The 27,494-nt window shown below is 37.9% G+C and overlaps 1 protein-coding gene across 1 annotated transcript in view; it reads right to left on the bottom strand.

The window, feature by feature from the left end:
* Positions 1–27,494, bottom strand: part of LOC149082798 (alkaline phosphatase-like) — a 62,242-nt gene that overhangs the window by 17,322 nt on the left and 17,426 nt on the right. The window contains exons 2-4 of the mRNA XM_089235956.1: positions 8,000–8,220; positions 5,620–5,794; positions 1,917–2,095 (exon numbers count right to left, since the gene is read on the bottom strand). Coding sequence (XP_089092082.1) covers positions 1,917–2,095; positions 5,620–5,794; positions 8,000–8,220 — 575 coding nt within the window. The remainder of the gene's footprint in view (positions 1–1,916; positions 2,096–5,619; positions 5,795–7,999; positions 8,221–27,494) is intronic.

Below are 27,494 nucleotides of genomic sequence, written 5' to 3'. Positions count from 1 at the left end.
AGAAGTACTGTGTTATACCGAGAAAAACGAACACTTAAAAATGCTGTAAAGTTTGCTGTCTAGCAATTTTTAAGCAATAAAAAAAAAGCAGGATTACAGACACTTTTACAGTTTGGGTTTGTGTTAAAGTTAGTAAAGTGGATAGGTGAGTTTCAGTTTTTTTTTTTTATTTCGTTTTTATATAACTTAATATACAAATTTCTTCACAACGAAATATAAAGAATATACAGTTGAACACCGCTATAACGCCAACCCCTCTCTTGGCGCCAAAACTTTTCAGTGAACGAATCTTCCATATGGGGATGGTAATGTTAAAAAAAAACCTGTTTTAGCACCAACTATTCTTCGGGTGTGCACAAAGTATATTTGTAATTTTCCAAGGAATTCCACATTATATCTTCTCCCATCATTTTGCTTCTTTAATGTGCCAAAAGAAGTTGAGGATTTTCCCACGAGTTATTAATGAACCGTCAATCATCTGCTTCAACAAGGGGGACGCCAGCATCGTTCAATAAGGGATAATTCCACGGTATTTCAGGGTGCTGTGTCGCAGGGAGTTTTTTCTCTAATCGGAGTTTTAATAAATGAAATAGCTTACCTCCGGGGGTCGTGAATTCTAACACAATTGATACGTTTAAAAAGAAGTGCGATAAACATATTGGGAGCAATCAAGAAGCTATACATTACTAGAGTAAGACAACCATAATCTTTTACTATATACAGTATATCAATAATAATTTTCCAGATATATGGAATTTCTTTTATATTGGGTTGCAGTATTTCAGCTAACTCATTTAATAAAATGCCGGATGCACCCAACTTTCGGGAACGCTTCGATATCGCCTTGAGATGGGAAGCGGGGAAGCAATTTTTTTTGCGGTCATGTCGCCGTTTTTGTTCTACCCCTGTGTCAAGAAAGTATTCTGGCAAGAACGAACCGGGTATCGAACTCCCGACACCTTTAAACATCCTTTGGTACTTTAGGTGAGTATCTTATCGACAGGGCTACCGCACCCTTCAGTTTGTTTTTGTACTTGTAAAATGCGTCGTTGAATTTATGATGAGTTAAGGGGCAACGTACCTTTTAACACGGTGAAAAACTATACTTTCTAGTAGAAATATCATTAAAAATAACATTTAACCATTGATTTATTTTAATTTTTTACACATATATTTGATTCTACTCTTTAACACTGCCTATGCCAGTGTAAAATATTTTGCATATCACTATACTACTTCTTTTTTTAAGATTTTCAAAAAAAAAATGCATTAAAAACATCTTGCACGAATGTACAATACCATGGGACATTAGTATGATTGAATAAAAATTGATTCAAAATAAATTCCCCCCCCCCCCCTCTCTTCGTGAAAATAACTTTTTCGCAAACCGGGTTTGAATACTTTCATTCTCTCAAACCAAGCATAACTTGGATCTATCGCCATGGGCAATTTACCACCTTCTGAGTTGTACCGGAAGTGTGTGTGTGTATACCTAACAGCGTTTATAGTTTTGTATGCATTGTAAGTGTTGCCATCTATATTACAAATTACGAGGGAAGTTTCATGTTCGAATATGTACCCGACCACCGCTGTGGCGTTCGAAACTCGGGACTTCGCAATGTGAGTCGTTTACTATGACCCCTCGACCACCACAGCAGTGCATTCGAGAATACCAATTGCTTCAGCTTTTATGAATTTTCGAACTACAATATTAACGACTTTACGGGACGCCCTGCAGCATGAAGCAAACTCGATCGATTTGAAGTAAATCTAGATTTGTTGTCTTAGAAAAGGTTTGATTATTGATCGATATCCAGCCTTCTATATTCACATTGGCACGATTTAAACTGAAAAAGTGTTTTAAAGAAAGATCACGTGATAATGCCAATAAATTTACTCAAATTAGTTGAACTAACGTTCATGTTCCTTCCGGGATCGTTTTCGATGAGCTGTCTGGCGAGATCTTTGCACAATTGACGTCCGTCATCGGGAATCTTGTCATCACTTTCCCAATATCGGCTCGCTGAATGACCGAACATGGCTGCAGGCGTCGCGTGGGTCACTCTCGTCGTCGTCACCAGCCCCGAAGATTTACCTTTTAAGAATAGAGTACACACACACACACTATTATAACGATCAGGTATACGTATATTCAATCTTCACATTGACTTTTATATATGTATTTCTAATAATCATACAACGAATTGATTTCGTTCCATCAAGAAATTCGTTGAATTTTTGATAGAATGCATATGCAAGCAGAAAATTCATTATTTCAAAAAATATGTTACAGAAAAATTTCGGTATAACGATACTCTACGGACCAAGAGCAAATATCGTTCTAGAGAGGTTCACCGTTATATCGAGAGGTAGCATTACACGTATCATCAGGTGCCGCCAAATTTATGCTGTTTTCATCATATCTTCTGCACATTGGCGTTGTTAATGTCACTATAAAATGCATTTACGTATGACGATGGATCAAATGAAAACGGAACAGTTGCCATAATTTTGTTTACTTTTGTATGAGTGTCGCGAAACTTTAGTAGTAGAGGTAGAGCGGTAAGGAAGGCACGTCCTACTGCGGAATTGACTAGTCCTATGTGAACGCTCGGAATCACGTGATATGTGCTGGTGGACAGCCGACAGTATCGCACAACAGGCAATCGGCTATTCCTTCATCTGCGGTTGCGGAATGTTTTCGAGTTAAGAAAGGAAATGTGGTTTTATTCGTTACTAGCACAAACGTTTCCACTGTGCACTCACTTTCCTGTAGTCGGGTTCCTCGGTAATGATGAGCATGAACGGAACCGAAAGGCGCTCCTACCGCCTTGCTGATGTTCCCTTATTGTGCATCGTCTGTTTGGGTTGATTACACTGGTAAACAATTTTTAACTTTTCATAACATGAGATTCCTGGCCAAAGCTCGATGTCCAAGACGGCCCGGCAGGAGCCGAATCCATTTTTTTAATCGCCAAGGGCCATTCAAGTATTACGTAAGCAGATTTTCAGCCATTTTTGACCCCCCCCCCCCCCGTCAGAAAAAGTCAGCAAAACACTGACTCCCCCGTTAGCAAAATTTCGTCAGCAGCTTAGATTATTTCATATCTTGAAAAAGGGGTGGTCGATGACGTAAGCAACCTTCAAACCCCCTCCCGCCTTGTCATCAAAAGTCAGCAAAGCCAAACCCCCTCCTCCCCTCGATGGTGACGTAATACTTTAATGACCCCCCAACGTGTAATACATGTCTATATATAGCAGTTGTATTGGATTAGCTTCATGTGACAAGAAAAAAAAATGTGGAATTTGAGACTTACCTGCGACTTTTGCCTCCATTTTTTTACCAAAGGGTTGTACATAAACGTACAGAGCGTGTTTCTCTTTAAATTTAAAAAAAAAGCGGAGAATCCGGTTGCAATTAGAGATAAAATCAGTGTTGCCATTCCCCATTTAGATGGCAAAAAATAGAAACATGATTTCTAGTATAATTTCACACGTATATATAGCATAAACGTGAAATTTTTGTATTCAAAATTAAATACCATATAACAAAAAAAAGAAAACTAGACTTGATTCCATTTTTAAGGTCAAATCTAGATCCAACACCCAAAAAGTCAGAGAAACTTTGTAGACTAGTGTTATCTGGTCGACTTCTTTCAAAAAGTGACCGTGATGATAAGATGACTTCGAAAAGGTCGTGTATCATAATTCTCAAATTCCCGTCCTTCGCGGAAACGCTTGTGCCAGCCCTGCATACGAGCAAGTGGCAGTGCATGTTCACCGTACACTACCTCCACTCGCCGATGCACTCCGGGGACCTCAACTCCTTCTGCCATTAAAAAAAAAAAATTACACCACGTTGCTCTTCTTTACTCGCATACAAATATTCCACACACACGGATGGAAAAAAACCGATTGCGTGTTAAGCGATACTACGTGCCCTGCCGACCGCCAGTACATATCACATGATTCCGCGCGACTACATAGAGCATGCCTATACCGAAGAAGAGGGTGCCTTCCTTACCACCAGCTCTAACTCTACACAAAGTTTCGCCACACTCATACAAAAATAAGCCAAATTATAACAACTGTTATGTTTTCATTTGGCCCACCCTTATATAAGTAATTTATTCGCAGCATATATAGTTTTGATGGTTTAGTTGGATAAATGTAATTGTTAGTTGTTTTATCCAGTAAATTAATTTATGGTACAATACTTTTTACATCGAAAGAAGTAACACTGGCAGTTTCATTAACACTTTCCGTGATCAGGTGATGCGAAATATTGATATTATTTTTCGTCCTATTGAGGACAAAAACTGGTGAAAGGAATTTCAAAATATATTGAAGGTGATTTGTGAGGGGAGTTAGATTTTAGACAATTCCAAACAAAATTTGAGAAAAAAAATATCGTTGCAGAGGGATTTATCGTTATATCGAATATCGTTATAGCTGGGTTTCAGTGTTTGTAGAAGCTTGAGTATCCTAGTGGTTCATAATATAAGACATATATAAGACAATTAAATTTTTAGTACCCTCTAGCGTCCGCCAAAACGCATCTAGATGCGTGATTAAAGACATCAAAATTCGATTTTGCTCCTGCAAATTTTTTTGAAGAGTGAAAATACACCTAAAATAATGCTCTTAAATTTAAAAACAGGATTTTTTTTTAATAGAGTTATTTTCACTGATAAATTAAATTAAACCAAATACACCTCATTTCACAAATTTAACGCTTATAATTTTAATTTATATTAATTTCGCAATATTTACTGTCATGATGCGTGAAAAATAAAATTTGGTATTTCAGTAAATTAACTTAAAATATGTTTCTATCATCAACGGTTCAAATGATTAAGGATGCATGCATAATGACATGACTTTACATCCTGTATAATCTGTACTCGCACTGCACAGGGTGTTCCAAAAAGAATCATCCGATTTAAAAAAGTCATAACTACTCAGCTTTTAATTCGTTTTGAACGAATAATGTATAGAAAGAAAGAGGAAAATCTCGAGTTTCACGCAGTTGCCGACAGGTAGCGCTAACGCTTTTTCTTCGGCCGCCACTTCAGTGTTTGTCAAGATTGGCTTTTCCTAAAGTTAGAAACCTATTCGGATGACTTAATTTTCCAGCAGGACGGAGCACCACCACACTGGAGCTTAGACGTTCGAGAATTTTTGAACAATCGCATTCCTAAACGATGGATCGGCCGTACGGGACCTAACGATTCAGTTAAATCACTGGCCTCCAAGATCGCTTGACCTCACAGTGTGCGATTTCTTCTCGTGGGGGATTTTTAAACGACTAAGTATATGTGCCTCCTCTTCCAGCTACATTAGCCGAACTGAAGATACGCATAACAGCAGCCGTGGAAGCAGTGGGTGCAAACATGCTCGCAAAAGTTTGGGACGAATTTGACTACCGTATAGACACACATGCCCTGTCTCCCAAGGTGGACATATTGAGCACCTTTAATTTGGTTTGCAAAAAGAAATGATTAGCCTTGTAATATAAAATTAATCTAAAGTGTCTATGTTCAATATTTTTCGTAATATAAGCATTTTAAATCGGATAATTCTCTTTGAAACAACCATATATTATATACACGTACTCACCTTCAGCCTGAGCCCAATCAGCCAATGAAGGGATTCTAGATTCGAAGCTGCTCTGACAGTTGTTGAACCTTCCGCTGTCGTCCAATCCAACCGTTTCGAATCTTCCTTTCACGCCACACATGAGAGCAGTTGCGCATGCCCCAGAATCACCAACTTGGCTATCGGTGTTGTATGTCTATAAGAAAGTATGGCACTATATTCATACACAGGGTGTCTCGTAAATTCTTAAATTGTTTGAAAATTCATAAAAATCAAAGGAATTTGTATATTTGAATGGGGTGTTAACGAAAATTTATTTTCACGAAGGGGATTTTCTTTTTCGGTGAAGAGAAACATTTAGTTCAAATTTTAGTCGTAGAGGAGCGGTCCAGAACCTTATTTTCAATCTGTGTCCGAAACGTTATTACCGAAAGAAGGGCGAGAACCCTTCCATTTTTGGGTGCTCTGGTCGCGAGGAGGTGTAATTGACTGGGCCATGCGGTACACGAACGGATGCCTGCGTCGGGAGTCTGGTCGCCATCCTGCCCTGGGGCAATTTGTGGTCGGGGCTCTGGGGGGAATCTGTGAGCCGGAACGTTTTGATGGGGAGGGTTTGCACCTGATTGGGACCTTCCGGGCCGATGGATGCTCTGCGGGGATGTGGTGAGAGCCATGCATCCAGGGGGACGCTTCGCGGGAGGTGGAGGAGCCAGCGACCGGAGGGGCGTTTCTCCCTTGCATTTCTCAAGTTGCGGACGGAGTTGGATGGCACCTGGGGAGAGGGGTTTCGCATCAAGGCCATCTTCGAGCTAACCAGGAGCCAAGGTGAGTGCCTCGGGTCGGCTGGGGATCGACGGGACAGACTGGAAACGGCCGGGGTTTGCCATGTTCCGTGCAGTTGTGGAGGGGTGTACGTGGGTATTGCAGAGGGATGGATGTCGATCGGATTGGTCGAGCACGGGCGAAATTGTCGAATGGGTACGGTTGGCGGTTCAGCCATGGTGGAGACTGCCCTGGCCGAGGATCGCAGGGTTCTCCTCTCGAGCGCCCGGGTGCTGTCCGACGACATGAGATGTTTTCCACGTAATTTTGGAGGGACGATCGGGATTCGGGAGTGTAGGGACTGATTCGTCAAAGGGGAGGGGGAGGATGGGATGATCAGCAGTGCTTGGTTTCCCATTTTGGAAGTCATGGGATTGGGGGCCCAGGCATTCTCCGGATCCCTTGCGAACGGCTTAGGCCAAAGGTGGGTCTGGCTCCGCAGACCGGTCCCGGCGGGGAGAGGGCGTGGGTGGGTAGCTTTTTGCCCGCCGTTGCGTTGTTCTTGAGGGTGTTCACCGCTCGTGCGGGCGGGGCATAGGGGGGTTGAAACTATACTTCGCGTCGGCCGGGGTGGGGGCCGAAAACTTTGAAATTTGGTTCTAATTTACACGAATGTTTACGAAAGCCTTTTTCCTACATTAATTATTTTTTCTCCATCAGCATCACGATCTCGTTCGTGAATTGGCTCCGCCATTTTTCTTTTCTTTCCGCCTCCTCCTTTGCTCTTGTTGCCGGTTAATTTTGAATTCGACTCTGAATTTGTCTACAACAGCGAGTAACTCCCGCTATACGGAGTATTTTCACTATTGTTCCTTTGCTACTGATGAAGGAACTTCATATAGTTCTGAAACGCGTTTAGCCGTGGTTCCTTTTTGCAATTTTGGGTCTACACATCTATTTAAAAATTTATGCAATATCTTATACATAGTAATATACATATATTTTTCTCAGATTTATTATATGAAACGCATTTAAATTCTTATTGGCCATGTCAGGAACTAAATAATTGACCAAAACTACATCGTTTGTTGAAGTCACGAATCTTTCGAGAATTTTTTTTTTTTTTTGATCAAACCCTTAGTGGATTCGTTGATTCAAGTATTTCCATTAAAACGTTTCAGATAGATAATGTACATGTATAAGTTTTTAAAAGACGTCTGAACCACCTTCTTAATTGGGCGACGTTATCTTACGACCTATCGATGCATTACTTACGCAACTGAATGACTGGTACGTAGGAAAATTGCTCATTTCCTTGGGAAAGATATACATATGATGGTTTGAGAGATATAAGCCTCCAGAACTGAATTTTATGAAGAGATATCTTTTGAAGTTTTTCCTTCGAAGATTCAAAATTTTATTTATAAAATATTTTTCGGACGCTAAATACATCCAATGAAAATTTAATACACTTGCTTTTTTTTCTTACCATTATATCAAATCGAGTACTAATTGGATATTCCGATACACGAATAAATTTTCTATTTTGCTTGAAAATTTTATATTTTGCTCAATTCTGAAAAAAAAATAGAGTTTTTTGCTTAATGTAAAATTAATCGAATTAAATTTGAAAATTTACTTTCGCCAAAGCGACATGCTGGAATTTTTCGAAAGCAAGCTCGTTCTCTTCACCCGTGTGGCCTTTTCTTTGACCACCGAGTATCCTGGCCGTGGTCACAGTCGTCAAACCCATTCCATCTCCGACGAAAAGAATGAGGTTCTTGGCCACGTTATAGTTTCGGTCGTCTCTCAAATTCCTCATGAGCTGACTCTTAGCCTGCTGATACCAATACCATCGATCTGAAATGAAAATTACTTGATTTTCCTCAAAGAAAAAAAATTCTCATCATTCACTAAAATTTTTATTGGATTATAACATGTCGATCCAAAACTTATTTAATATCTATTACCAAGAATTCAGCTTATTTTTTTCACTCACCCACACACACACAGAATGATTTTAATTTCATAAGAGGCCGTTCAAGTATTACGCAAGCAAATTTGTAGCCATTTTTGACCCCCCCCTCCCTTGTCAGCAAAAGTCAGCACAACGCTCACCCCCCTCCCCCCTCTTGACAGCAAAATTTCGTCATCAGCTCTGCCCCTCTGAATCCTAACTCATATTTTCATAAAGGGTGGTCGATGACGTAAGCATTACCCACCCCCCCTCCCCCCTTGTCATCAAAAGTCAGCAAATCGGAAACCCCCCCCATCGATAATGACGTAATACTTGAATGACTCCTAATCTAAAAAATGTATGTATTTTATACCAACAGATTTTTGGACAAGGGTCGTCCATCTTACATTTCCAGTTTTCAAAGCATGGGAAAGGACGTTAGGATGTTTACTCTACCCATGCCACTCTATTAGTGTCATTTACCTAAAATTTTTGATAATAAGCGTTTCAATAGCGGTTAGACATACGTGTTTCCATCAAAAGACCGTTTACATGGGAAATGAAAAATCCAGTTTTCTTCACTCCGCAAAAGGAAATAATCGTAGAGGATTATGAGAAAGGGAGTATGCACCGTAAAAAAATCCATATAGAAGAGGGTGCAAATATTTTTTCTCCTCTTTCGTTACTCCACTGTCCCTTACGAGAGAAAAAAGTTGCCAAGCGGGTGCCAGAACTCCCACTGCTACGGCAATATTGTACATGTAAACGAGGCTTTAGATAACAAAATAAGGGATCCAACCAGCTTATAAACGCAAAAAGTGGAAATTGGCTTATTCGTGAATCTGGCATGTGGGGGGCAACATAGGCATTGAAGGGAGGTTAAGGGTATTTTATTTGAATATAGATTTTGCTTCATAATGATATGATCATTGATTTTTAATATAATTAAATAGCTGTCACAAGCTTGAGAAAACATTTCACGATTAAAACGGTCGTAGGTAATGAAATAGAAATTGTATGTAAATTCAAAATTTTTTTAAACCCTTTATTCAGCCGTGTTGCTCTCAAGAAACACGAGTTTCTTATATTTTTCAAATGAAGGTCACGTTACGGCATTAATGGTTCTAACAACTAAACATTCGATTTTTTACATGTGTAAAAACTGTTTATGAAATTTCTATAACTATTACCAGCATAATGGCTTAAAGGTACACGTATCAGGAAAAACAAAATCGATTTTTTACCCTTGCATTTTGTAGGGAAGTACCATGCTTAGACGAGATATATATTTTCCACAGTGACAGAAGAGTAAGTTGGCAAACAATAAATAACATTTCCCATATATTCATATTTATATAAATCATATAAATACATTGAAGTGCAACAGTATGCTGCATTTTTTATAATATTGGCAATATACCTTTTTTTTTCATGTAATAGAATTCAGGGCGTCCTACTTCATTTGCTTAATACCTTGTTTCCCAAACTTTTCGTTCAAATGGGCCCCCCCCCTCTTCAAAACTTTCTTCTTCTCATCGCCCCCCCCCCAACTCAAGTAGTCAACCCGTAGGATCCTCTACAAAACTCTGAGCTTCTACCAACACCCCCCGCCCCACCCGGATCTTTCGATCGCCCTCACGGGCGATATTCGCTACTTTGGGAAACACTGGCTTAATATAACGTGTCTAAAATTTCCGCCTCAGTATATTTTAGTGCTTGCCAAGAGATGAATAAAAATATTCAAATTTATCTTGGAAATGTATTACACAGTGAAGAATATATTTTTTTTTTTGGCAAGAATTTTTCTATTAAAATTCTATATATACACTGCTCAAAACAATTAGGGGAGCACATGGTTTTAACAAAATTACGCAAAGATGTATACCGATAAGTAACATAAAATGAATCACCCATAATTTAAAGCCTAGCAGGAAACGGAAGAATAAAACTTCATATGCAAATCAAAGTTCATGACGTCAAAAACCAGAAAAAGGAGATAAGGGCAGAAATAGGGATGTTGCAGAAACGTCTGTTTTACTGCCGTAACTGTGAAATTCGATTGCGCAGTATTGTTTTTTGAGACAAGGTGACTTGAGGATGTCTCAACAACGTGATTTACCGGAATCCATGGCATGGCGTGTTATAGGCAGACTGGAATCCAGGCAAACACAACGTAGTGTCGCGGACGCTGTTGGAGTCGCCAGAAGTGTTGTTGCAAGGCTGTGGAATCGATTCCAAGAAACAGGAAATGTTAGACGTCGACCAGGGCAAGGTCGGCCACGCGCCACTACAGCAACTGATGGCCGGTATATATGGTTAACAGCCCGTCGAAACAGAACAGAGAATGCTACGCAGCTGCAAAGACGGTTGCTCTTGGCAACAGGACGAAGGGTGTCCAGCCAAACAGTACGTACTTAGCTTCATGAGGAAGGGCTCTATGCACGTAGGCCAATGGTCTGCATTCCGTTGACCCCACGCCACCGTGCGGCCCGAAGAAGATGGGCTGTTGAACATCGAGATCGGGAGCAACATGATTGGAGCCAAGTGCTGTTTACAGACGAGTCCCGATTCAGTATGGAGTGTGACACCCGACGTGTACTGGTATGGAGGGACAGGGGCACTCGAAATAACCCCGCATTCGTTCATGAAAGGTCACAATACAGACGAGCTGGTTGGATGGTATGGGGTGGAATCAGCATAGGCGGACGTACGGACCTGCATATCATTCGGAATGGCACTTTGACGGCCCGAAGGTATGCAGACGAGATACTGCGACCTCATGTCATCCCTTACGCTGGAGCCATTGGAGATTCCTTTGTTTTCCAGGATGATAATGCCCGACCGCATAGAGCTCGTCTGGTGGAGAACATGCTTGAAGCTGAAACAATACAGCGTATGGAATGGCCAGCCACATGCTCGGACCACGCATTGCTGCGCGACCAAGGCCGCCTGTTACTGTCCGAGACTTGCAGATTGCACTTTTTGAGGAGTGGAACAGTATTCCCCAAAGCCTGATCGATAACCTCATCGCATCCATGGCAAACAGGTGTGCAGCAGTCTTAGCTGTTCGAGGAGACCACACGCCCTATTACAACTCATGTATCATGTCTAAACAGTACTTTTTTTTATCGTTTACATGTAACCAAATTGTTGCCCTAAATCATCTTTTCATGTTTTTTCCATATTTTCAAAGAATTAAAGCTTAATTCCAAATTTTTTTACGTCTTTTTTCTGTATTGCGCATTGATACGCGTGTACTATCCATTGTATGCCAATACGTGGCTGTCGCGCACTGTTTTCTTCACTTTTTTGCTTGCTCCCCTAATTGTTTTGAGCAGTGTATATATATATATATATATATATACATTCTATTCTATTTTTCTATCTAAAATTTTTAAATTTTTCCTGTCATTACTTGTGACATGATTTCATTTCCGCGTAGTTGACTCATAGTCAGTTTGAGATTTGTGTGATTCTCTGGAAAGTATCTTTTACGAAAACTTTCTAGTTCAGTCCAAGAACTGAATACGATGCAAAAATGCTTTTGGATTTTGTCCTGAATAGTGCAATTAACGAAGCCCTGCATCAGGCATTTGCATATACATAACATATGCATTTGCATATTTTGGCCTTTTATAGAATTAATGCATATAAATGTATAAAATGAAAGAGTTTTATAATAAGTTTATTGAAGAATTATTTTTAAACTCAACCAATTTTTAATATAATTTTTAAAATAAATATTTTCATAACATTGATATTTTTCTCCGAGTGTAGGATTTAGTGAATTATAGAGATGTTTATAATACCGTATTTCCTAAAATATCAACCGTTTCATTGTAAGGCTATTTCTAGAAAAATGCCAAAAGATTGTTATAGAAATAGTGTTGAAATTCTTTTTTCTGGTATTTCGTTACCGAGTAGTTACAAAGAATTAGAAATAAAAAATGGCTGAGAGATAGAGAGAATAAAAATATTTATAAGCCATTTACATGTGCAGCATATGCATACGTGGGGTATTTTTTTGTAAATGAACATGCATTTTAAAAGCATATCTGCTCTTTTTTTGCATGGTGATTTTTTTATGCATATTTTCTCATTTTTGATGCATATTTCGCAATTTTAATTTTTTAGGATTTTTAGTAAATATTTTCGGTACTTTTGTATATTATGGGGTTTTAATGCATATTTTTACATTATTAAGTGCATATTTTGGGTTTTAAAAGCATATTTTTACATTTTTAAGTGCATATTTTGGCATTTTGAAATGCATATTTTTATATTTTTAAGTGCATATCTTCCCACTTTTTCAGTGGATATAACCTGGGTTCTAGTAATTATCGCCAGAAGATCCCGCATCATATTTTTCATTCAACTCTCCCAATGATTTTTCAACACTCACCAGCGATAAATAAATCCTCAAATTACTTCTTGGTGTAATAAAATGATGCGATATGATTATGAACGCTCTCAAGTGATACTTCAGAACCTCTTTCTGGTTATTTTTTTGTTTTTTTTTGTTTTATATAACACGTGTACGTGACGATAATCGTTCCCGAAAACACAAAACAATAAATAAATCACAAAGTGCTTCGTGTTCTCTTCAGAATCAATGACCTATAGTAGAGGAAAAATTCTGGAACTTCCTTTTGTTTACACAGTCAGAGTTAGAACAAAGAACACGTTTTCGTAATATTTTTCATGGTAGTCATCCGGTTATTCATAAAGAGAGAAACACGCAAAACAATTATATACGTGATAATTATTTGCTTTTAAGCGAATCAACTATTTTTTGCCAAATTTAAAAATTGTATTTAGTAATTTAGTTGATAACTATAATTTTTTTCCCATTGAAGGCACTTGTACTAATGTAAAAATATTTGAAGACTACATTTTTTCCTTCAATTTACAGATGTACAGATTCGTTCAAAACTGTGCGTAAAAACTTTGATGGAGATGAAGGACATATTAAAATGAGCCATATTCACATGGGAAACATTACCAAAAAATATCAGCTCAAAGTGATAGAAAAATCGATTTTTTCCGAAGAGAGACTTTTAGGAGCTAATGAACGCTTCCCTCTCTTTCACCGAAAATAATAATAAACAAGAAGAAGGGCATCTATCGTTTCTGTAATTTATGCCATATGCATAATCTACCTCGAACAGAAAGTAAGAAATTCTCTCTCTCTCGCCTTCTGCTGTCAGACTTTGAACAAAAAGTGACTCCGCCCACTGACAGTTGACAAGTCGAAATTTCGAAGGAGGGAAAGGAAACATGTTTGACTGTAAAAACAACTTCAAAGCAGTAGCTGATCCCAGAAAACAAAGCGGATCAAGTCAGACGAGATATCTCGTCATTGCCGCTGTAAGGGTTAATACGCCATCAATCGAGTGCTTCGATAAGGGAACATGGATATTTATTAGTACAGAGTGCAGGTCGTGATGCAGAATGGAAATTTTCTCTCACAGGGTTGTGAATCAATTGAATCTTTTTTTTTAGTTATTTTCCGTTCCCTTTGCTTATACTCAGCCGGACTCAAGGCTGAAATTTATTCATCCTCAAATATGAGGATAAATTGAGAAGCTACCCATAATTACGAGGACAACCACAACTTTTATGGGCAATGTATTATATTTTATCATGTGATCATTCATTTTTTTCGTGATAATTCTATTACTTTGAATTGCTATATTCTAATATTATAATTGTAATATTATTAATAATTTTGTAATATTATTAATAATTTTGTAATATTATTTTGAAACATATTTTAGTAAATTCCAATAATACACAAAATTAATAAATGATTGCCAATAGCTTCATCTTGACCTAGAGATCAATCCTTGACCTCAGAACCAGTATTAAGCCATCGAACGATATTAATCTTCTACTTCCACGAATCGCACTCGTCTTTAAATCGTATCATTACGTATCGTACTATCGGAAATTGATATCTGCCGAACAAAACCATCGAGCCACTTTAATATCGATAAAATGCCGAGTAATTGATTTCCGCTCACGAGAGCTTGGAAGCGATTAAATCCAGATATCTGTTAGGAGAAATAAAATAAAAATTGAGTCTTTTTTTTCATTGATTTAATCAGTGAAATTACTTTATCCATTTATTTTGTTGTTCGCGGACTTATTCCTTGTTCAGACAATATTTGTTTTTAAATCTAAAGCAGGGGCCGCTAGAGCTTACCTGTCGCCCGGGTGAGAAGCCTCATATGCCGCCCCTAATGGCGACCCTCACACGTCAGTTTACCGTTCAAACTGCTAGTGACCATACATTCCCGTTTTTGAAGTAGATTTTTCTGGTTTTGTTCTGTTCCAGAACTATTTTACCATTCATAATAATACCACAAAACTTAATCCTTTGAAACAGCACTTACTTTTGTGAGGCATCATCACTTATCCTGTAAAGATTATGTTATTTCTATGAGAAATTTTTTTTCAAAGGTGTTTTTGTTACTCCAGGGACGAGAAGTGAGAAGCCGAATTTTTTCTTAGCTTTCGTTTTTGACTATTCGGGAACAAATTCTGGGCGAGGGAACCAAAATGCGCACTTGCACCTTGTGATAGAGTACAGGGGCGTCGTTTGGCCATGTGACCCATTGTGGCCGCACAGGGCGCTGTTCACGAGGTGAGCTAAATCTGAGGTTAATAGATAAAAAAAAAGTTCCATTGACCGAAAAAAATAAAAGAAAATTTTTTCTGTCTGCTCTGGAGGGGCACAAAATCCGAGATGAAAGGGTGACAAGAGAGTTTTTTGTTACGAATTGTTTGGATTAGTCGTGAAGTGGATACATGACGCCCAAGGGAGAAGGACTGACAGGGATCTCGCTTGGTGTCCCGGGACTAAATCCTTCTAATTTTTCTTTTTTTTTCTGTAGAAAGGGCCCCCATGGAAAATTTGGGTTTAGGTCTCGCGAAAGATTCCAGCCTAGAGGCCCTGACGGAGGATGTAGGAGGGTTATGGGGGGAAATAGGTAGGAGGCGCAAAAAAATGAGTCCCGCACGGGTACAGATTTTGTCTCGAGCCGACCCGGTAGATTAAATTCTTGTTTCAGGTATTACAGTCAAAGGCCCTGTCTATTTTCTCAACGTTTCCTTTGTCAGGGTATGACTCAAAAGCGTGATGTCATATGAACTTTTACTGTGTTAAATTTTGATGTCTTAACTAAAGTCTACGCTATCGCTCTTATAACATCCTCCCCCCCCCCGTTTGCGCCGCACCCCTTGCACCCTCGCTTAAGCCGCCCCGGAACTAAAGAATATTTTAGAGCATATTTTTGCTGGCACCGCTTATTTTTCTACATACAATACATTTCAAAAAATATTATTTTACATTTTTCTGATGTGTCCTCCTTCACATTTGCAAACTATAATTGACTTCAGAAGAAACGAAAAAAAAATTTTTTTTTGAAGAAATATTGTTGTTGTTGAATTTTAAGAAAAAGAAATACGTAATATTTTCTGAAAAGTGCAAAGAAATGGAAAATTATGTAGCGGGGCACGAACACGTGGAACGAAAACTGAAATCAGGAAAGAAAAAAATAGAGAATTCCCAAAACCATAAATATTTATAGGAAAATTTGTTTATAAGGGAACATATGGCAAGACTTCTAAGAAAATGAATTCTTTCAGATCGAAAGTAATGGTGACGTACAGGAATCGACATGATACGTACTTAATTATAATGCTTACATTTCTGCTCTTGGGATATACGTAGTTATTTATTTATTCAAATGGGTTTAAACTGGTCGACATCTTTTCCCCCTTATAATAAGTATAAGTATAATCTGGCTTATCGAGATTTAAAGATTTTCCAATCTAGAGAGACAGATTTCGGCTATCGAGATAAGATTTTCCAATCTAATTATTCAACGTCTCTTTCAGTAACGCGTAAATTCAGGCATTCAAATCCATTAATTTGTCATTCTCGTTCCAAAATATGCAAGACCGATGACAGCACCAGTATGATATGAAACAAGCATAGCTTTTACAACATAAATGCAGGTTATAAGACCACATCACTCAGAGCACGCTTTCCAGCGTGGACCAGTTCGTTAGAAATTACACGGAGGAATGTTTACGAGATGTATATGCTGTTAAGTAGTAGTAATAACTCTCACACAACTCCAGTCTATATCACAAGATAGCAATCTACTATAGACCCCCATACCCGGAAAGAGTGATGTTATGAATTTGCATAACTATTGTTTTTATATTATTCGATTTCATGGTGCCATCTGTTTGTCTAATCAGGAATGAGTGAGCGATTGGCTTAAACATTATTCTGTGTTGGAAAGAAGATTCTGTCATTCAGGCGCATAAGTGTTAAAATTTATGAAAAACCAACCTCAGAAAGAGAGTTGGTAAAATCAACTCAGGGGAAAAATCGACACCTAAAAAGCATATTTGAAGAATAAAGAAATAGTAGTAGAAACGTGTTTTTGTTTGCGTGTTATGGGCGTGAGTTTGTCTTCAGAGTTTTGCAATATAAGAGTTCGATAATTTTACTGAACTAAGTGACAAAGTATAAAAGAGAAAGTTGAGCTCCATATCCATATTCTAAGGGAGAGTGGACTACTTACTGACGTCACAAGTAGACTGCAGAGGCCTTCTATCTCTAAGAGGTGCTGGTTTGGGTTTTAAGCACTCTTGAACTGTACCACATATCATTCAAGTGATCCGTAATTATGCCGCGGATCACTTAAGTTATCCGAGAATGTGCCAGGGGTAACTTTAGTGATGTAGATCCGCACTGGGGGGTCACTTAAGTACTCTAAAACTGTGCCAACTGTCACTCAAGGGATTTCTTAATGTGCTACGGATCGCTTAAGTGTTCTGGAACTGTGTCGCGGGTCACTTAAATGATCTGTGAATGTGCCACAGGCCAACTTGCGTAACTGTGCCGCTTAGTTCATTTTTACAAAATTAGGTTTGAGGGGGCAGGCCACATAGATAACCCCCCCCCCGGGCCACATTTGGTCCACGGGCCAAGGATTTATCATTATATAGCTTAGAGGGTATGAATGAACGCCAGGGTCTCTGCCACCGGACTTATCCCGTTGCCGAGATCTCTTCCAGCCCAGCTTCGTGGCAGAGTCTGGAATAAAGTGAGTGCACCTAACAGTCTGAGTGAGTAGCTAGTGTTGTGTATGATATTTCAGTGCTGCCATCTATACTTCAAATTGTGAGTGAAGTGCAATGATTGAATATTTCTAACGTTGTAGGCCTGTTGCTCTCTGTGGCGAGACTTTTTAACGGGGAGATCGGCTCGCATTTGCGCCTTGAAGTTGGGAACCACAGAATACCAACTTCAGCCGACCACCACTGTGGGGTTCGAACCCGGATCCTCGCATCGTGAGTCCGGAAGCTTAGAGGGTGGGTCACAATGAATTTCTTGAAAATTCCGAAATTTTGAGTTCTTAGAATTCGAATAGCATTGGAATCGACAGATATTGATTATAATAACACAAAGTTTATTCCTAAATTTCGATTTTTTTTAAATATTTGTTTGCATTAAAAAAATGATTTTTTTGATTGTCTGGGGTGGCATGTCCCCCTCCCCGTGTGTAGTTTCTGATCCCACTAATATGTGAAGGAGCTAGGGGGGCCGAGATGACGAACTTTTTCCGACAAGAAAGGGGTCAGAGTTTTGCTGCTGACTTTTGTTGACAAGGGGGGAGAGGGCATCAAAACTCGCAAAAAAGTTGCTGACGTAATACTTGAACGTCCCTATTGCACAAAATACGGGGAAATCCGATATACTATTTCATTTACAATATCCAAGTCGAAATATCATTTGCGGTATCCCATAGCACTTTTGTCTTCACTGGAGCCAAAAAATTGCAGGATGAGTAGACAAGGTTCAATGAAATGTGTTGCTTTATACAATCGAATGTTCCACCGTCCTTCTGCTTTTAATTTATATTTCAAATCAATCGGTATCGTGAAAAAAAAACCCCATAAAAACATTAAATACGTTGCACTGAAACAAATTCTCCCTCATCGACAAAAAAAAATACTCCCACCATTTTTGTAAGATCAAATATCCGGTTATATAAAAGATTGATATCAATTTCCTTTCCAACTATGAAGTATCTTCATATATAACACATTTCAATCGATTTCTATGGTTAAAAATAAATACTACATTTACTTTACCGGAATGTAATCTCACTGAGAAAACAAAAGAAACAATTCAACCGCAAAAGCTGGGGATTTACTTAAGAAATGCTCCGGAGGTAGAGAGAGAGAAACAAGAAATTAGGAAAAACACATAAATATCGAAAGGAGAACGGAATTTATATCTTTTCCGTTTCTTTTTTTCCCACGATGCCTCATGGCGAGGAAATAAAGCGATTACAGGAGATTAGTCTTACAAAGAAATAAAGCACTTATACTTCTTATATATCAAACAATAACAACAATAACGCACTCTGAAGTTTCCTCCGTTAGTTCTTGAATAAGAATTCCGGTGTGTATGAGATGAGGTTTTTGGATTTATATTCCATTGAATACAATGTAATTTTTCTTGCGTATTCAATTCTATAAATTAATTGAAGAGGAATTTCTTAGATAAAAATGCATTTTTGCGCTTGTAAGGTTTTTTTCTCGTTATTCTTTCCTTAAGTATCAAAAGTAAATTTCGAGCTTATATTGAATTGCGTTTTCAGGACGATGTGTTTGATGAAATTTCTAATTTATTTTTCTGTAGCGACATCCTGTTATTTGTCTTATGTTTAATTGTTGGCTGAATTATTTGTTTCACTGAAAAAAATTGAAATTAATTAATGTAATTTGGTTAAAGGCGAAAAAGGATAAATCAATTGTAGTTGTGCTTCGGATTTGAAGTGTACTTTTATCTCTAGGCATATTATATGTAAATATGAAAATACGCCAAAGAACGGTGAGAAATCCTTATAAAAGGTTAAGAATGTTTTCATTTAGATTTTTAACCCATTCACTACTACATTATGAAAAAATGGAATAATTATTATGTAAATTTTTTGGTAGGTCACTTTAATTCTAATTAAAGCCAGAAAATATTTTTTTTTAAATTATCAATTACACAATGGATTAATTAGTCTGAGTTTCGTCATCATTATACGCTTACAATTGAGAAAGAAATACCATTCAAATATGATGAGGAATACAGGTGCAACAGATGCACCCGCACACAGCAAGGGCCTAAATTCAAATTCTTACACAGGGCACAGGAATGGCTAGCTCCGCATCATAGGCTCCTTCAACCGCTTGTCCCAGGACCGGTGCCGGTCCGGGAAATGTTTCGCTCAATCTGTGCAACTGCAACATAATTTCAGATTTTAAAAGTAAATACCGTCTCTAAATTTGTTTATATTCTTCTGTTCTTGCCGCCAGCTGGGTCTGCAAGTTATTTTCCCCATCTATTTACTTTTTTTATACGGGTGCAAATTACCCCACGTATTTTTCGCCGGCATACAAATTATTTCCGCAACTTATTTATCTTCTTCTGTGTGGACAGCAAATTGTTTCTCCTATTTATCTTTCGCCGTCCATACATTATATCTCTCCAATCTATTTATTTTTTTCTGGAAATTATTTCACCTATATTCATTATTTGCCGGACTGCGAAACATTCGTCTAATTTATATGTCTCTTCTCTCGGTTACCAAATTATTTTTCTTATTTATTTTTTGCGAGTCCGCAAATTCTCACTTTAATTTATTATCTTCCACCCGGTCTGCAAATTATTCCTACAGCCAATCTATTTATTTTTTGCCGGTCCGTGTTGACGTATACCACTATCCTGTTGAAACCAGGAGTGTCATTCATCCCTGTTCATCAGTGAAATTAATTGAGTAACATTCTCTCTGTAGACTCTAGCATCAACAGCGGAACAGAAAAAAATAAAAAAAATAGGCCGCACAATCCGACTACGTGATATTGTGCACCAAACACAATTTTTTTCTTATCATGTAAGGGTTGTTCATGAACAATATAAGGTTTTATAGGGGAACCAATACCGAAAAATATAGCATACTACGGTAATCCACTTATGATTGATCAACTCAAGAATAATGTCATCAATGTAATTCAGACTCGCAGACTTTGTGAAGTCACGAATAATCGGGTAAAATAAATGTGTGTATGTGTCCGTGAAGAAGGTCAATATTTTCAACATCTACAGTAAATAGAGCTGGGAATCAATTAAAATTGTTAACTGGTCAATCGAAAATTTTTTATCGATTAATCGACTCATTAATCGTTCTGGTCGACTGATTAAAATTCGATTAAACCTATTCGTTATATGCAAACACATATTGAAATTGATTAACAAATTATGGCTGCACGCTCTTGAAGTAACGTCAAATCGTGGAATTTCTTCACTAGAGCGTTGTTGTTGCGTTTAGAAAATCAGCTATTTTAGGCGATAAGTAACTGATTTCGAAACTACTTTCGATCATTATAATGTTACTTTTTCCACTAGAAGCTGTTCCAAATGATACAGGGGGTTACTGATGTTTCCCGAACACGAAAACTGCTGTTGGCATTGGGAACAACAAACTTTTGTGTTGTGTCTTCTAAAACACATCAAACTGAACCTGTTTAAAACCGAAGTCATCAACAGTTTTCGTTGAATCGACTTCTATTTCCACCCCATGTCAAAAAGTTTTATCAAGATATCGATTCAAATATTTTTTAAATATGGTCACTTTTCTGAAATGTTACATCTAGGGATATAATTTAAAGACATCCAATCGATTTCGTAAAAAAAATCAAAATAAATCATGAATTTTAAAATAAAATCGAATTTCAATTCGATTGATCGAGTCGGATTAACTGAATTAAACTTTTTAACTTCGATTAACAATTGATATAATAACCGAACCAATTAATCGATGAATCGCATCAGCCCTAATAGTAAACTCAAAGTTGTTTTAAACTTTAAAGATAATGTCATAAACTATGATGTCCGCGAATTTTGAAATACCTTGAACAAGACAATCATTTTGGCTCGGCCCACATAGACTTCTACCTCACCAAACACCAACTATGGCCATATCGCTATATTGCTGAGTTGGAAATGAAGATGCTGTCTGTGGATGGTCGCCTCAAGCTCGTTAGGATAAATACCTTATCTATATCCTCCCTTGGGTTCGAATCCGGGACCATGACAGCAACCCTCACGATCTAGTTGTGAGTAATATCATCACCAAAAGTAGATGTAATTAAAAGAAAAACATTCACATTACATAAGTGTTATAACCAGCTCTGTGATAATGTAGATTATTTATCAAATGTGACATTAATAAATACGCATGAGATAAATGAATAAATAATCATCAGTATTGATCATATCCACGAACCACCCACGAATTCATTATAAAAAAAGAAACAAAACACCATAGACACAACTGAACCCATAACAACACAGCTACGATATCGATATTCAAAAATGAGTGCACCCAAAAAATAATATCCACTAAAATTCTACGAATAAGGCTATCCCACAATACATATACCTGTTCCTATTTTCCCAAAATATCTCAGTACAAAAATGCATTTACAAAGAAACATGTATTCGAAAGTCTCATAGGTACGTGAAAATCAACCATATTGCTCATACATTTTCCACCCTAAAAAATTTCTATTGCTTTTATCTTTTTCATATTTCTATTCCCCCCCTCCCCCCAATGCAACAGGGATATAAAAAAGGGAAAATATATAAAAATAAGGGGAAAAAAATCCCTATAAGTTTTAGGAGAAGCAGCACGTCTTTCGAAAGATGCCGTATATCAGAAACATTTCCGATTACGTGACGCAGACATCGAATAGAAAAAGATGTTAGCATTTAGGTATATATATAGGAGAAAAAACAAAACAAAACATGATTTCTTTTTACCTGAGATAGAAAGACGTAAGAGAAGATGCTGAAGATGATCATCATCACCTAGTGTGAAGAATTTTCTCTTTCAATCTCTAAGAATAAACTAAGATGCGTGTCAACACTACAAGACTCCATCTTCACGTTATTTCTCCATAGAAATAATATATTTTTGATGGGAAATTTCACGAACAATATTTTCTCGTATTTACTTTTATAAGCTGCCATTCAACTCAACATGCATTTTATGCGTGACTGAATGTACCCCATCTGCAAACTCAATTTTTTGTGATTTTATTTTTTTCCGCGATCTATTAAATATCAATAATATCAAATACCATAAAATCTTGTTGAAGGTTCCCCCTTCCGTTTCTGATACAGAAGACGCCACTTATTAGAATCGAGAGAAATGTTTTCATTCCGGTATATTGTTATCATCTTCATTAAGTACGAATGGGCCTATATCATATGATGGGCGAAAAATTCGTTTATACTGTAGTTATCAGGACTTCGGTTTATGTAGAAAGTTTATTTTTCTTTTTGCATATTCTGAAGATAATATTGAACCTGACTCATTTTTTTCATATAGATTATAGTCATCAATCTAAAAGACTATGTAGGAGATCAGAAGGCTCATTTACTTTATTTTGACAAAAATTTCTGTGTTCGGTTTCATCGGGCCGTAACAGCCGCTATGATCTATGTACGACTAGCGCTTGCAATTACTTCCCCACAGTGAAGGCATGTGTAAGGTAAAAAAAAAAGTCCCTCTCTTCACTTCAAGGTCAGTTTCTTTCAACTGACCACATTCAGAGTTCCTCGGCCAGAAGACTTTCACTAGGAAATCAATGGAACGTACATTTCCGATTACGTGACGCAAACATCGAATGGAAAAAGATGTCAGCATTTGGGTTAACATAAGAACAGAAAAAAACAAACGTGGTTTAATTTTTCCTGAGATGAAAGACGTAAGAGAAGATGCTGAAGATGATCATCACCTAGTGTGAAGAATTTCCTGTTTCAATCTCTAAGAATAAACTAAGATGCGTGTCAATACTACAAAACTCAATCTTCACGTTATTTTTCCACGGAAATACAGGGTGTTTCAAAAAGAATCATCCGATTTAAAAAAATCATAACTATTCAGCTTTTAATCCGTTTTGATCGAATAACATATAGATAGAAAGAGGGAAATCTTGAGTTTTGAGCAGTTGCCGACAGGTAGCGCTAACGCTCTTCCTTGCCGCCACTCTAGTGTTTGTCAAGATGGCGACTGCACAACAGAAATCGTTTTGTGCTATAAGCTTCGCGAAGTGTGAGTCCCTAACAACATCTGTTCATCGTGCTTTTCGTCGACAATACCCTGGTGTTGAACTTCCTACCGCTCAGAGCATTGGGCGATGGTAAAAACAATTCCGACACACGGGTTGTCTGTGTAAAGGGAAATTCCTTGGCCGCCCCTCATTTTAGACGAAAATGTGGAGCGCATTCGACAGAGTTTCGCACGTAGTTTACAGAAATCCACTCGCAGTGGATGCAAACATGCTCGCAAAAGTTTGGGACGAATTTGACTACCGCATAGACATATGCTGTGCATCCCAAGGTGGACATATTGAGCACTTTTGATTTGGTTTGTAAAAAAACTTAATATGATTAACCATGTAATATAAACGTAATCTTAAATGTCTATACAAGATATACGGAAGACTGGATGTTGTGAAGATATTTATTATTTCAGATGTTTATTTTTTAAGGAAGGAAAAAACTCATCTCTGCCTCTACCGGGAGTCGAACCCGGGTCCCTCGATTGCCGGACGAGTGCTCTGACCACTAAGCTACAGAGGAGATAGAGATTTCCCTTCGCTAGAGCGTATATATGCCGAACGGAACCGTGCAATGGACGGTGAAACCGATCAGCTAATAGCTCATGGACGACGAGCCACCAGAGGGCTATATATATGACATGAATGTCGCTCTCCACTTGTTAATACAAGATATACGGAAGACTGGATGTTGTGAAGATAGTTATTATTTCAGATGTTTATTTTTTAAGGAAGGAAATAATCTCTATCTCCTCTGTAGCTTAGTGGTCAGAGCACTCGTCCGGCAATCGAGGGACCCGGGTTCGACTCCCGGTAGAGGTAGAGATGAGTTTTTTCCTTCCTTAAAAAATAAACATCTGAAATAATAAATATCTTCACAACATCCAGTCTTCCGTATATCTTGTATTAACAAGTGGAGAGCGACATCCATGTCATTAAATGTCTATGTTCAATATTTATTGTAATATACGCATTTCCAATCGGGTGATTCTTTTTGAAACACCCTGTAGTATGTTTCCGATCGAAAATTTCACGAACAATATTCTCATATTTACTTTTATAAGCTGCCATTCAAGTCAACATGCATTTCATGCGTGACTCAATATAGACCATCTGCAAAAAGTTTTCGAACCCAATTTTTGGTGATTTTACCTTTATATTAAATTTCAATAATATCAAATGCTATAAAGTCTTGTCAAAGCCCATGCCCCCCCCCCTTCTGAGACATTAGACGCCATTTATTAGAACCAGGGATAATGTTATCATTCGGGTGTTTTGTGTGTTATTACTTCCACGAAGTACAGAACGGACCTATATCATTTGTTGTCAGGGCTTTGGTTTATGTTATCTTTTTTTTTTTTCGTTTTGCATATTCTGAAGCCAAAGTTTGAAGCGGACTCCCATTTCCTTTTTAAGTTATCGTTGTCAATCCGAAAGTCTATGTAGATGGTTTGAAGGCTCCATTATTGACACAAAAATTTCCGTTGTTACATGGTTATTTGAATTACACCAAGTTAAATTATCAATTAAATTTAGAGTTCATTAATTCAAGTTCGGGGGAAGGGCGTGAAGGGAGGGGTTTGAAATACACACACATACACCTAGGGTCATCTTAATGAAAAAAAAATTATTTATCATTAATCAAATAGGATGAAGCAAACATCTAGACACAATGAGTCACATCAATCAAAGATTGAATTAGGTTCATGACACTTTTAACGAAAGAAAGATATTTAGAACAAAAAAAAAAAAAATGGGAGCTCCATTAGAATAATACCAACATTAAAAATTCCAACTTGAAATTTCGATAACGAAAGGTAAACATTTGAACCAGTTTCTCAACCTTTTTTGTCCCCTCGCCCGTTTCTTCAGAAATTTTTTTCTCCCATCGCTACCCAACACAATCTACCCATAGGATCCTATGTATTACCCGAAGCTTCTACCGCCCCCAAGGGAGCATTAACGCCCACGTTGGGAATTACTGATTTTAACAAAAAGACGGACAGAATTCGCGAAATGCACGTGAGAGGGAAGTTCATAATATATGGTACGGTAATGAAAAATCAGTAATTGAATTCACTTATGGATTGCATGGTAGTGGGTGGACCAGGTGGAATGCAGCACAAAAGTTAATAATATATGCAGCATAATCAATTTGGTTTCAAACCGGAAAAAAGTATTATGTCACATAGTTTAGTTTTAATTCAATAGGTGGCAGCAGTATCACCATATTTTTGTGATCAATATTTCTTCGTTATTTTTGTGTAGGAGAGAAATTCGGCATTTAATACTGTATGAAATTTTGGAATCAATCGCAAAATTTTTCTCACTTTTGGACACTTAACACAATATTATTATATTGTGTTAAGTGTCCAAAAGGGAGAAAAATTTTGCGATTGATTAGGCCATTATTGAATAGGGCCATATAACATCGACACGGCATGGTTAAACGGAAACTCAAAATTCCCTGCTTTGAGATACCTGCGCATTAAAGATTCACTTTGTATGGGATTTAGTGGGATTAAATACAGTACACTGAAGCGCCAAAAGTCATGGGATTCCTCACTCCGCCGGGTAAAACGAGGTTCCACGCGATATTATGACTTCAGTGCTGAAGTGCCAAAACGCATGCGATACATCTTAATATCGTGTGGGACCTCCTTTTACCCGGAGAATTGCAGCAATATTAAAAGGTAACCCACGCCTTTTGGCACTTCAGTGTAGATTAACTAGGGAGTGTGTAAGAAGAGTTGGGAGTTGTCGGAGGGATATGTAGACGCATTTTTCGCCGTTCTCATCGTGTGCATAAGGGGCCGTTCAAGTATTACGTAAGAAAAATTTTAGCCATATTTGACCCCCCACCCCCTTGTCAGCAAAATTTCGTCATCAGCTCTGCATCGCAACTCATGCTTTCATAAAGGGTGGTTGATGACGTAAGCATTATCCAAACCCCCCCTCCCCCCTTGTCATCAAAAGTCAGCAACTCGGAAACCCCCTCCCCCCATCGATGATGACGTAATACTTGAACGGCCCCTAACTCAAAAATGCCATTTGAGTTTTTGCCGTTTTGAACTAGACCGTCGACTTATGTTTTTTTTTTGGAAAATATGTTTTTGTGCAAACTAATAAGTCTGTTTTTTCTTCTGCTGTGTACATCGTTTCATACATCCTTATAAATAAACGGAAATAAATTAATGCTAAATAAAAAATGTCGTGAAAATATAGAACTATACTTTGACAGATACAGGAAACTGGCTAAGTGAGCAGATATCGATGTTTCAGGAAAGGAAAATTCATCTCTGCCCTCACGGGGACACGGCCCCTAGTCTCGCGTTTGCCGGACGAGTACTGTGCCAACTAAGCTATGAAGACAGAATTTCCTCTGCTTGGAGCGTATGTATATGCTGATTGGCTCCGTGCAATGGACGGGGGCAACATTCAACTAATACATAGCTCGCAAATGACATGACAGAGATGAATTTTCCTTTTTCCTGAAACACCGATATCTCGTCACTTAGCCACTTTCCTGTAACTGTCGTATTACCAAGGGAGAGTGACGTCTTTCGTCAACAATACTTTGAAAACACAATTGCATCATGGCTACCAAAGAAAACATTTCTGTGAAATTTCACGCACGTTTGTAGCAACGCTTGCATCCTCGTGGATGAAGAAATTAAAAAATATGAACATTTTCCATTTTTCTCGTGTTTTTTTTTTTTTTTCATATGTCCGCATTTGGGCATGCTATCTTAAAAAAATGCATTCCCAGTCTAAATTTTTACATGTCCCAGGCTTGTCGGGCAATAGATTTATCCGGCACTGCCATTCAATCCAATGCAACGTCCGAACTCAATTCTACTTTCGGCTCAATTTGCAAAAAAAATGTGCAAAATTAGTTTTTTGTTTGTCAAAATTGTGTTTCACGTTTACCCTTTATATTGAAGAATTCGATACATAGGACTCTTCCATGTAA

This window comes from Pholcus phalangioides, unplaced genomic scaffold (assembly GCF_987345545.1).
Source record: "Pholcus phalangioides strain wild (caught in Gottingen) unplaced genomic scaffold, Ppha-v1.0 ptg000009l_1, whole genome shotgun sequence".
In the NCBI taxonomy this organism is placed as follows: domain Eukaryota; kingdom Metazoa; phylum Arthropoda; class Arachnida; order Araneae; family Pholcidae; genus Pholcus; species Pholcus phalangioides.
This window is presented reverse-complemented; position numbering and strand designations above follow the sequence as displayed.